This window comes from Eurosta solidaginis, chromosome 4 (assembly GCF_040869045.1).
Source record: "Eurosta solidaginis isolate ZX-2024a chromosome 4, ASM4086904v1, whole genome shotgun sequence".
NCBI lineage: Eukaryota > Metazoa > Arthropoda > Insecta > Diptera > Tephritidae > Eurosta > Eurosta solidaginis.
The window spans coordinates 272,106,378-272,120,129 of NC_090322.1; the positions used below are offsets into that span (position 1 = coordinate 272,106,378).

A 13,752-nucleotide genomic window follows, 5' to 3' on the forward strand; every position below is an offset into this window, starting at 1 on the left:
TTGATTAAGTTGCAACATTTTGCCTTTGCTTAAGGTGCAGCATACAAAGACCGCATTTGCAGCTGCAACGCAAGAATATTGCAAGAAGCTAAAGCAATATTTGGAAAGGTGGCGCCTGTTTTTTGTAAATTATGTCGCTGCGATTAACTGAAGTATAACCTTCTCACGCGGCATATTTAGAGCGGCGCATATATGCCCTCTAAACAATTACTCTGCTAAGGTACTCAATTATAAGAGTAATTGTTGCAACGGAAAATTTTTGGGGTTTCAATTTCCTTTTGAGAAATGTGACCCAAGATTTGCATGATCCATTTATGCATTGAAGTCTGAGAACGACTTCCGATCTAAATTGAAGTTGGTTGGTAATTTGATGGATTTCGCTAAGATCAATTTTATTTGTACAATCGTGTATGTATGTATGTATGTATGTATTCCTATATGAATACTAGTACATATGTATATAAGCAAGTAAAGAATTTATTTACGAGCGCGATATACCTCCGAGGAGATTCAGGCGAGCTTCTCTTCAAATTTACATCGTTCTTCTTGTAGTTTGTTTTCTAAGCCGATTCCGAATGGCATCTACAAGCAGATGAATTTTCTTTGAAAACCTTTCCATGTTAGAAATACACTCAGAGTGTTTGCGAAACCACTGCCGAGAAGCGGCCCTGCTTGGAAAAATATTTTTCCAATTGAAAATACTTATTTTTAAAGGCTTTGATGTGGCTTTTTCTGGTTCCTTGATATCACCACAAGTTCTTCAAGTAATCCGGATATTGTTCTGAGAAATTTCTTAAATGGTGAGAAAAAAATCGAATTAATCCGTAAATGCTTCCATGATAGTCCCATATGTATACCGAAATGGTCTAAAACTGTTTATTATATGATCCCGAAAAATTCCCAGAGTAGTTCTTAAATGTTTCCAAAGTAAGCCCCAAAAATACAGAAAATAGTACCAAACACAACCCAGAAAATGTTCAGAAAAGATCGTGAAATCATACCCAAAGAAACAACTAGTCCCAGTCCCGACACCTTTATGACAAAAAGGGTACACAACGATACAGAAATGTTGGAATTCAAGGCGTTGATAACCGCAATTCACAGCATCCGCAACCCAATTTTCAACGTTACGCGAGACGAAAGCTATTGGAAATATGAATGTATCATGCACATATTTAGCGGGATAGGTTTTGTTGACCGAAAGTTACTCATGGACCTAAAGGATAGAGTGCGGGAATCAATGTGGTTGTATTCTATCTTTCCCGAGATGGTCGGGCTAATACCTTAATGCTGCTTGTTAACGAAACATGCCGAATCTATATGTGGCAAAGGACCATCTACATCGATAGCGCTCCCCAAAACCTTGAGGGAGTGTATTTATCGCTACAACAACAATAATAACAACAACAATATGGAAATGCTCCCGAAGTGTAATTGTACACGACCATTTCTTGTCAAATGCTTGGTTTTCTTTAGCTCAAATTTGACCACAGACTTGGTCATATGACGAAAATGGCTTGTCACACATCGTGAAATGAGTTTCCATCCGTTTTGACTGCAAAGGACCATTAAATTGACCATTAAGTGAAAACGACATATGCCCAACAGCATGGCAAATTTGATATCAAAATTTCATTTTGACCTTACCAAAACCAAGCAAAACACGATGCTAGTGTGCGATAGCGCTGCAGTGGAGATAAAAAATGAAGGCTAGAACCCCAATGGAGCAAGAGATATCAGGGGGTTACCCTGTGCCTGCAGAGCGCAATTCTTCTCCTTGCTCAGATTGTAAGACACGCACAACTTAGTGGATAGATCATGATTCTGAACCAGACAGGTTCGACTCTTCAAATTTCTGACGAGCAGCAAAATTCAATTTTTTGTTAATTACAACTTTAGAATTATCTGTTTCAAAATTAAGACCAATTTGTGAGATCTCCTTTTCACAAAAACCGATATAGCTTGCAATTTTGTGTGGTCATAGATGTAGCACAACATTTTTAGATTTAAGGTCACGGTTAGAAATGTATACATGGCCCTGATTGAATGAGGGTTACTTCAGCCTTCGACAAAACATAGAGCCCGCATGTTTTTAAAATAACTCGTCTTAAACTACATCTGGGTAAATGATTCTGGTGATTAAAAGAAAGCAATCTGTTACTTTATGGATTAATATATTCTTTATTTGAATTGGGAAAATATGAAAAGCTCCTATGAGTTCCTTAAATATACGCACAACACCAAAAAATCCTTCCTGTATATCATAACAAATCTATCGTATGTTATTATTACGCTTATTTTCTACGCCTAGTGGAAAACTGCATACTGCAAGCGCTAAATAATTGATTCCAACATAAATAAATTGACAATAGCACTGGGCGATTGGACAAATCTTGAAAAATGCAAATCCTGATAACTGATATTGGAATGTGGTTGACCAAGTGCAATTTGCAACAGGCGACCGGTGACTACCAACTTCCAAATGGCTAACTCAAGCAATACAAAAAATCAACTGCAACTGCTAGTGGCAATATTTTAGCAACAACAAGAAGAACACAACCGACATATTCAACATTTGCCATGCTTTCGTGCATTGGAATCTACTTTTGCTTGTATGATTTTATTTCTTGTATGTACGAATGTAGTTAGGCTAGGTATGTTGTCTTTTGCATGCTCTAATAACAGCAACAAAAACATGTAATAATTGGCCCGATGCCAATTTACAGTCAGGCAGCACAACAAAACGCCTGCAATCAAGAAACCAAGCGGCTGCACGAACAGGAAAGGATTTTTAGCAGAGCACACAGACTGGTGGTCAATGCAGTTGGCTATTAGAAGGCTATGGCGCACAGGCCAAGTAAATAGTGGTCTATGCTGCCGTATGTGTCTAATGCAAATGCTGCTAGATGTAGAAGCAAGTAAGAAAGTCTAAGTCCGGGTGCAAGCGCACATTATATACCCAGCTGCATGCTCTCACATCTATACTAAGGAGAAATTCAAAGAGAACATATTAAGGCTGAAATATATCATTTACTTTCACATCTATTACTTACACATATGCAAATATCGTCTGCTATGAACGATTAAGCATCATAAGGATAATGTTTTAACGAAATTTCAAAATCATCAATTTACTGTGTTAGACTCAAATTTGCTCATCTACGTAACTGCATGTGAAAAAAAACTGAAAAATCGAAATTTTCATGCAGATTTTTTAACACTTTCCGAATTTTTGAATTTTTCGAAAACACTTCCGAAATCGGTTTGCGAAGGTTTAATTACAAGGAAGCACAATGCTCATATCAAATTTCAAACATTTTTGATTTTCGCCTTGCAAACCATTTACATTGACTTCTATTATGTATGGGTGATACTCGCCCCACGCTATTTTTTTTTAATTTTACAGAATTCTTATATTGCATGCCATCGCGCGATAATTTTGACCTAATGCTTTAATTTTTTTTTTTAATGTGGGAGGCGCCGCCCATTTTCCAAGATGTTTCTAAATTTTTATTTTACGTGTAAATTAAAACAACTTGTCAAGTTTCATCACTTTATCTGTCTGTGATAATGAACGATCGCATGTTAGTAATTTTTAGAAATTTTCGATATCGAAAATGCGGGCATGTTCAATTTCGCAAATTTTCAATACCACTCTATTCTGGAACCAGCTGAGTCAGTGGACCGAATTTGGAAACGGTAATTTTTGATCAAGCTATCGAGTAACAGCCAAAATCTTTTTCGACACAAAACCCGCTGGTATCCGATTGGGTGCGTGCAAGAAAAGCTGGGTATAAAAAATGGCAACAACTGCACTTAATACGCCATATTTATTTAAATACTTGTAAGCTAAAATATGCCAACTTACCACAATTTCCTGTTGCTGCTCATCGATGGTACCTTTCAGCTCTTTCACCAGCGTCTCCAACTCCTTATTTCGCTCGAGAAGCGTTTTTCCTAGCTCGGCGGCAAGCTGCAAATCTGCAAAAGTTAGAGAAAAATACAATACAAATAAATGAAGAAAAGAAAGCACACACATCTTTTTCATTATGCTTATAAGCTTGTTTACTAAATATAACTTAAGAAAAATCTTAAAGCATACAAAATGTGAAAAGTCAATCCGGTAGAAGAATGTAAAGCTGAAATTTATGAGCTTAATTTGTTTGGTGTAACGCGATGATGACAGGCCACAAAAGCCAAAGTCACAGCCAAAGAAATGAAAGAATTTAAAATGCTCAACACCAATCTGAACAGACAATGTAACGTGCAGCTAAGCCGAAGTTGGTCATTATTTCACAAATTTCACACCACAACATTGGGCTTTCTGAAGGCATTCACTTGCTCTGCCGCACAAGTGCATACAGTGAGATTTGCACACACACACACGTATATTCACAATCATGGCTTTTGTGAAAGAGAAGATAAAATAAGTTCAAATAAAATACTGTCCAAGGTATTCGTTTGTTTTTGTAAATGCATTCATGCGAGAATTCCCATTGACCCAAATCGACGAAAACTCGCCAATGAAGCTGAGGTTCAAATATGTGTCTGCGATGCGGCATAGACAGAAAGCACTCGCATAATTTTCTCACTCAACACTCAACGAGTTAAATATGTATTTACGGGTTAATTGAATTTATGATATTTTTTAATTAACTGACGTGGAGGAGGAGAAGGTTGACCACATTTTCATACATATGTATGCACATCGACTTATATATACCCTGCAAGCAAACACAAGTATACAAGCTAGTTGGATAATATTCATGTACCAGTGATTTTTTAACGGCGACTGAAATATCACATAAGGAATTACCATGACTGATCACACAATCACAATTACACACACAATCATAACAATAAGTTCTTACTATAATGCTATAGAATCAACCAATGACCCTGCGATCTATGAAATGTCCTTGTGAACTGCCATAATATGAGCGTGAGATGTGCTAGTTTCTATTGCTAGATTTCGAGAGAGAAGGGTCATTTGCATAGCCGCCTATATAGCAACTCATGTACTCAATGTTTCATATTGTCCCGGTGGTGCGTGATTGCGTTTATTTGGCAAGCGTGATTGTGAACAGTGATTTAGACCATATTGCTATTCTATCACTTTTTAATTACAGTTAAAATCAGAAATATGTCAGTCTCATACTATTGGCTTCGAAGATTGCCATGGAACAGTGGATAGGTACTCAACTCACATCTAAAAGTAAAGCTATCTATCACTTGAGCATTTCGGTGGATGAGCGCTTGGGCTTTCTGCATTAAAACTTAGGATTTAAAGTTAACAAAGTGTGTCATTTTTCGGACTAGTTCGATACCAGTAGAGACACCTCCGTAAAACGTATACACGCATTTCTGTGTATGTTTATAAATAATTTGAGATTTACGTTTATTTCAAGCTTAAATCAATTGGGGTTAAGAGGCTGATTATTTTTTATTATAGCATTCAAAGGTGAAAGATCTAAGATCTTCTGATATTTTAGTTTGAGACGAAGGAATTTATTATTAAAATCAGTAAAGTTTGTTTTTTAATTTTTATGAGAAAAAAAATGTTTATTAAGATTAAAATACGGTATCAATAACGATTGATTTTATATATCCCACGAATGGAGTAGCTGAGACCGGGCAACATCAAAGTGGGTGAGGCAAAGCACATGTGGACTAATACTGTTTTCACACAGAAACTTAATGATCTCATTTCACCTTCTAATGAAATCGTAAATTTTTTGCTTTCACACAGAAGTAACTGCTCGATTAGTATGAAGGATGAAATGTCAAGCGAATAAAATGACAATACTATGTGACGACAACCATGGCGGAACGATACAAGGTGGCAGCATGGTGACATACCTACAAACATAAAAAAATTCCATGTACTTGTAAATTCGTTGGACAAATGTCAAAATCGTACTGCGCCGGTAGTTGATGTATCAAATCAAATAGAAAAGGTTATAATCAGCTGTTCGATGCTAAGAAGTGGAACGCTGCCAACAGAGTTGCATTGTGCTTTTGACTTCATTAGGCATTCGATTAGCTACTAATGAAATAATTATAGATTCGAATTTTGTAGGGAAGATTGAGCTCAATAAGCGTCTTAATGTAGAAAACTGCCTTTATTATTCAATAAGCCGTCTGTGTGAAAACAGTATAACTCAATATAGGAAATTTAACGAATTACTCCGTACACTTTCCAATGGATCATGTCGGAACTAAACAGTGGCACCTTTCTGGTTAGTTATGTTAACAAAATAATGATCGCTACTATTTCGGCTTTTTGATGTAGAATACAGAATAAAAGCGTAAGTTTAGAGCAATGTTGGTTGGTTGTTTGCTGTGCTGTCTATTGATGCATATTCTCCTGGAGCCAAATACATAATATACCCTGTATGTTTACTCAAACCATTTGGTTAAATAAATAAACCTTATGATGTCCTGTATGGAGCGTTTTGACTTCACCCCTAGGTCTGGCACTACAAAACTGCCTAGAGTTCGGAATCGCATGTTGAAATGAATGACTGTCTTATATTTCCGCTTGTGGGCCAAATTGCAAGTGCTCGTAATAGTGGATATGATACTGAATATCTCTTTCCTGGACATATTCAGTAGAGACTCTGTTCTAATATGATTGTAGTTTGGCCATGTTTGCTTACTGATTTTGCAGATATACGTAGAGATTGAGAATAATGTCACCCTTTATTGAGGAAAGTCCGGTGCACCGTGACTGCCTTATCCCATTTTTCATTGCCGTCAATGTTCCTATGGCTGGGTAACCCAAGTGTGTGTGATGGGCACAAGGCTTGCTGCTTCGCGTCACGCTCTCTTACAATTATCGACGTCTTTAGAAAACGTATGTATATGGTGAATTTAGGGCTTTGAGCGTGCTTCACTGTCCGAGTATATGCGTACCCCATCGTCTCTTACCGATTCTATAATAGGAAAAGACAGACCCAGTGTCTCTACTTGGAAAATAGTAGCTGAGTTTGGAAGAAGGATATTGTGAATTTCAGTATAGAGTGAGGTTACACCCTTTTTGTAAACATTGTCGACAGGCCAACTCGTTCTTGCGGGAAACATCACTTTAAAATTCTTGTCAAAATTCAATGTGGGTAATAGACAATCTGTTAACTTTTTAAAGCTGATTGCTGAGCTTTTAGCTGTCATGTGAGTGTGGAGGTCTAATGGGAGCTGGTTAAGGATAACATTTACCAACTGTGTACGTATTAGTGTTGATTTGAGGGAAGAAAAGGAAAGGAGGGGAATGAAAAAGAAATAAAAGGAAAAGAAAGGAAAATGTTTGATTAGACGAGCAATCGCGCAAGGTATGCACTGTTTCAAAGCTTATTGATGAGTTATCGACTATTTATCGATTTGTTGTAAAAATACTTCCCTTTGTTATTGAAAACCATCGATTATTTACAGAAAAGTTATCGAAAATATTATCAAAAAGTTATCGATTTTCTATCGAAAAAATTTGGAATTATTATCGGAGTGTTATCGATTTATTATCAAAAGTTATCGATTTTTACCAAAAGCTTATAGATATATAGTTATCGAAAAATTATCGTTTCGGTTCCTAAAATGTATCGATTTGCTGTCGAAAAGTTTTCGATTTGTTATCGAAAATTTATGGATTCGTTAAAAGTTAATAGTAACAAAAAAAGAGCTACACAAGTTGACTGATAGAAATAATGCCCGAAAACCCTCCAAGAAAATTTGACCTATGATTAAAGGTGCCAATGCCGCGGCGTTTCCTGCGATAATGGCTACATGGTAACTAATATGTAGAACCTGCTGAAGTTATGGAGAAAACGCTTCTCCTCATTTCTATATAGAGATAAAGTCGACTAACGCAATATCCCGATCCCCGACGACGAAATATACGATCCCTCAGCTGACTATGACGAAAGGAGAATATCAGTATATCTTGATATGGGCAAAGAAAATTCGAATCACACTTTTGTTTCGAACCACGATCTTCGAAAAATATTCGTCAGAGTGCTGCTATTAGAAACTTGCAAGTAATAAAGAGCCAGAAAATCGCCATAAACAACTGTAGGAGCGGGCTGAACACATTTGTCCACAAAAGGGTCGCGTGATTTACGTTGGTACTTATTTCGACATTTTAAATTAAATATTTCACTTTGCACAGTTTGTGGTTGAATGACTTTCGAGTCTTATGAGTTCACCATCATTCTCTTATTTTTACGATCAAAATATTCGCCACTATCAAACTTAATTGAGCACATTAATATAAAAATATAATTTTCTTTGTATTATGAGACCCACCCATCTACGCAAAAAGTAATATTTTAGCACACTCCTAATTACAACACATCAAGCACTCTTAAGTTTTATAGACTTCTTTAGTAAGAAAATTTTGAAACATTTATAAAATTCCAAAAAAAGCCAACAATAATTAACTTTCCACTTAATTTTACTGCGACTTATTCACCTGCGCATCATCACTTGCCACTAACGAGCGACTGCCACATCACACAAAAGTACAAACACGTGGACACAGGCATACACACTCACATACACATAGGCAAGTAAATTTTGTAAATGCTTCTACAATTGGTGCTGACCGCAAGCGCTGGCTACAATAAATCGTTGGCCAACGTCCAACCGATAACCAAACCCCTCATAGTAAATAATTAGCACCAACGGCAAATGAGATGCGAAGTACTGATGCGAGTGTTGGCACTTAGTCGTCACATGTGGCACCATTTAGTATATTTGTACGGATTAGCGAAACATAACTACTAAACGAAAAGGAAGGAAAATTTAAGCAAACAAATTTATGCAAAACAATTGAAAAAAAATGCAAATGCGTTGCGAGTGAGTTTGTTTTTTTGTGTGTGCGCATACATTTGAGAGTTGAGCATAAAACCGGCAATCAACTACACGACCGCCTAATGGGCTAAGTAAAACCCCACAAAAGCTTAAGTGTGCTATTAGTAGATATTGCCCTCAAGATATATTAACAATGTTTAGTGTTTGAGTCTCTGCTGAGAATTCGCTTTAATGCGTCTAAATTTTGCTTTCAAATGTTTAAACTACAGATTTATTTATCTCATATAGCGGCACTTTCATACGTCAAAAAATTTAATAACAAATAATGTACGTGTCACAATGTATCCTGCGTTGTAATTATGTAGTACTTTTTTGCAGAAATAAAGACTTAAGGAACGAACTTGATAATCATCAATAGTGGAAAATTTTACGTGAATGTCGCGTAATATTACACAAGTATACACGGTTTTGGATCTAGGCAACTAAAAGTGGGTTTTAAGACAATTTATGACGCTGAACCCGATTCTTCATTCCATTTTTTAAGATTAATTCTTTAAAGATTTTTGTCAAATAATATTCATTTTATTAACTTAAAAGTAACAAATCAGAAATAAAGATTGGTGGAACTTTGCCTTTTGTATTGTTTAGTATCTGTTTCGCGCATTAGAGTCCAACAGTAGTCGCTCATCATGCCTTCATCCCAAAATCCTTGGTATCATCTTTCAATGTTGGCTAGATCTTGGTGTAGCCGCTCTCCTTATTCGTCGCTCGTATCACCCAAGTTTTCGGGGAAAAAATCGAGATGGGAATGCAGAAAATACATCTTTAGAAACATTCTAGCTCCTATGTTTCGATAATTTTCCAACATATCGCCAATAATTTCCTTAAAATTAGGGGATTTGTGATTACCAAGAAAGTGGTGAACGATATTTTGAAAAGATACCCATGCGGCTGCTTCATCGGGCGTTAAACATTTTGCCATTAATTTTCTAATATCAGGTTCGACAAATATTCCTTTAATTTTTGCATATGGCAATTTAGGAAACAACTTGACTAAGTACTGAAAAGCCGGTCTTTCACGGTTTAATGCTTTGATGAAGTTCTTTATAAGGCCTTGTTTAATGTGAAGAGGTGGCAGGAAAATGTCTTGTGCAATTACAAGTGGTTCAGCGCAGACGTTTTGCAGTCCAGGCTCATATTGAGTACGACTTTGCCATTCTTTTCTTACATAATGATGTTCCGTTGTTGCGCGGCTATCCCACAAGCATAAAAAACAACAAAATTTGGTGAATCCAGATTGCATCCCAGTTAAGATACCAATTACCTGTTGAAATAAATTTCGGTATCCATGACTTATGGGTGTCTGCTACTCTGAAACCAAAGTAGTGCAGATACGCATCTTTGAGCGCATTTTTTTTTTTTTTTTTTAATCATATAACAACCACAAACGTAACAAAAACACTTTGAATCAACTTTGCAACACTGTCTCTGCAGTTTTATTTGCTCTTATCACTTATATTATTTTACAGTTACAGTTGAAATGACTTATCAAGCAGTGTCAATATTTAGAAGGTGCTATAACAGCACAATGGGGCTATCATGAGAGAACTCGGAAACTAGAATCAGTCTTAAAAAACTGGATGCAGATTCGAATTCAGCATATCAAATATAGTTAAGAATCGTTCTTATCTGCTCAGATCCAAAAGTTGACCTGAATTTGTAAACTTATGTTATTAAAGGGGTCGTAACAGTTTTAGCTTTTCTTTTAAAAATTCGCTTTTAAATAACTATTTTTTGAGCATTTTATTTCGCCTAGTAAATAAGAGTTATTTGTTGAAATATTTATTTCTCTCAGAAAATAATAGTTATTTTTTTATGTTTCATTTCGCTCGGAAAATAAATTGTCTTTCAGGTTCTTGTCCTTTTTTTAATTGTTTCTTTTCGATCGCAAAATGAAAATTTGTCTGGAATTTTTCCCGGAAAATAATTAAAACAAAAGTAACCACTGTGAAAGTCCTGCTTTCATAGCCAAAAAAAAAAAGCAAGATCAAAATGACGATGGTTTGGTAAATACTTTGAGTATTTCTCCCATGAATAGCATCACAGGAGCTAGCAATGTCGTTTGGAGTCGGTGTAAAATGTGTTGGTTTTGTCTCGCCAATTTGTAGGAAAATTTAAGTACGATAGCACGCCGCAAAAGACATATCGACCAGGTATTTATTAAAAATTTTTTTTTCGATCCTTAAACGACAGTTCTTTTTCGAGTATTATATTTCGCTCGAAAAATATCTTCGAATATAATACATTTATCAATAGTCTTGGAAGTAAGGAACGTGGTGGTGGCATTAACTTAAGTATGATTTTTTTTATTTAAATGTTGGAGAATAACAATTACTTGCAGTCCCTCATTAAAACATAGGTCAGACCCAAGCGGGTTAGGTTAGGTTGAACAGGCCGGTCCATGAGCACCTCACATAGACTGATTGAGTCCGTAGTTTTACCAGAAGTTTGTTTTAACGACCAAACTGAAAAACGCTATCAAAAACCAGAACTTATGTTATAAAATAACTCCGTCCTCTTGGTAAATACTAGAAGCTTGCTAGGACTTAAACCCCTTGCTGCTTCTAGATCTGACAGCTGTATCACTCCTAATAGCTGGAGTCTTAGCCTGGCAAGTGCAGGGCACGAGCAAAGAACGTGCTCGATCGTTTCCTCCTCCAACCCGCCACTTCCTACATCTGCTATCACTGACCAAGCCTAATTTAAAGGCATGTGACGTCAGAAGGCAGTGTCCAGTCAGAATACCCGTCATGAGTCTGCAGTCCTCTCTAGAAGCAACTTTGTTAGTCTAAGGTTGTAAGACCTATACATAATCTTCGACACTTTACAGCCCCGCGCTTGAACCCACGCCTTTCTCGCTTGGTCGATCATGTGCACCTCTCGGCTTCGCTTAATCTCGCCCAATCTAATTCGGACGTCTATGGAGCAAACTTCAAGGGATGCGCCCTTTTTAGCTAGTTCGTCCGCTTTTTCCATCTATTCCCATATGCCCTGGGACCCAATATAGATGTATGCTTCTCCCTTTCTCGATTCTCTCCAGAGACTGCTTATACTCTAACACGCATTTAGATGCTGTGCTATGCGATATTATTGCCTTATTTGCTCCTTGACTGTCAATATAAAAGTTAACACGTCTGCAGCTTAAGCTATTCTCTTCCAGGGTTTCTACTGCTTTGGTTACGGCTAATATTTCCGCTTGGAAAACGCCACAGTAATCCGGCAGCCTGTAGGATCTGCTTATTTCCGGATCAGCACAGTATACCGCAGACCCTACTACTTCCACTACTTTGGAAATATCTGTGTATGCATGTATCGCCTCGTCCGCCAACCGTCCAGCTCTATTGTGGCCTTAAGATCTCCTTCGAAGCGCAGATAGGGAATCAGTCTGTTCGTCTTGTGATTGATGACGCTATACTACTATGGCCATATGGTCGGCGCTCAAGCTGCCCCGAGGCACCGAGCCTGGTTGCAGTTGTTAATGCTATGTTCTTTGCTACCAGGTCTACAGGTGGAATGTGCAGAATGGCATACAGTGCAGCGGTCGGGGTTGTTTTCAGGGCTCCCGTAATGCTAAGCATCGATAGTCTGCATACCCCGTCTAATTTTTTGAGGTATGTTGTTTTTTGTGTGGCTTTCCACCAAACAAGAACTCTATTATATAGAATAGGGCTTACAATCGCTGAAAAAACCCAATGAGAAAGAGAGGGCGATAAGCCCCACGTTCATCCAGGCATTCCTTTACATGCATAGAGTGCCGTTGAGGCCTTCTTCACCCTCTCCTCCACCTTGAGCTTCGATGACAGCTTACTGTCTAGGATGATTATTGGTGCGAGGTTTCTCCTGTAGGGTCACCCTCCTAACTTAGACCTGGTCCAATTTGGGACCTTGTACCTCTTTGTAAACAAGACCATATCCGTCTTCTCCGCATTGACTTTCAACCCGACATTAGATGCCCAAGTGGGTTAGGTGGCTTAGAAAATACCAGCAGGTATACCTTTCGTAAGAGGCGACTAAAATACCCAATTTATTCAAGGCGTTGTGTAGCGCAACTCTTTCAAAGCCTATATGGTTTCATGTGGTCAAACCAAATCATTCCCGCGATGGTCGGCGTAGTACCTTAATGGTACTTGTCACCGGAACGTAAAGGAAAGGACCATCAACATCGATAACACTACCCAACCCCTTCGAGGAGTGTCCTTATCGCTACAACAACAACAACAAAACATAGCTCTGGGAAATTATTGATAATCATACTTTAAAGGCGAGGCAAATGCATATGATTATTAGTTGCCTAATGCTGCATACTTTTGCGCAGGCACAACAATTATTGCAGCTTTTGTGGACGCGCAACTAAATTATCCACCGCCAGATACAAGTAGGTGTCAATATACTTCATTTTGCGCTTGAGGCTTTTGTTTGCGCGCGATTTTATCACATTTGCGTGATTTATCAGCAGCACGCACTGTGAGGCGCGCGCACAAACCTCATTGAATGCTCAGCGCTGCGGCTTTCAAATGTACAATGAAATACTTTTTTTTAATACGCGCAGACAAAATTATCGAAAATTAATTGTTGGCACTCGTTAATTCAGTTGTAAGCGCAAAAAGGTGCAATTGCGCGCATACGAAAATGCAAATGTGTCAAATAGTGACGAGTGCGCAACGTAGCGTAAGAGTGAAAACCGACAAAAGAGCGCGTATTACTTGTAACAGCTACACTTTTTTAATTTTTTCTATTCGCTAACGCGCTGTAGTTTCATACCTCTCATTATACCCGGCTGTTAGCGCACTAGCCACTGCCGCATGCCGCGCGCACGCATAAAAATTGCCTGCTACAAAATTATTATGCATTTTTCTTTTAGTTGCAGTCATCATCTTGTTTATTGTTATT

The 13,752-nt window shown here is 37.6% G+C and overlaps 1 protein-coding gene across 4 annotated transcripts in view; it reads right to left on the reverse strand.

Moving 5' to 3' along the window:
- Positions 1 to 13,752, reverse strand: part of Cen (cerebellar degeneration-related protein 2-like) — a 190,654-nt gene that overhangs the window by 16,066 nt on the left and 160,836 nt on the right. For all 4 annotated transcript variants that reach the window (XM_067786150.1, XM_067786151.1, XM_067786149.1 and 1 more), the window contains exon 2: positions 3,869 to 3,981. In XM_067786150.1, the coding sequence (XP_067642251.1) occupies positions 3,869 to 3,981 (113 nt within the window). The remainder of the gene's footprint in view (positions 1 to 3,868; positions 3,982 to 13,752) is intronic.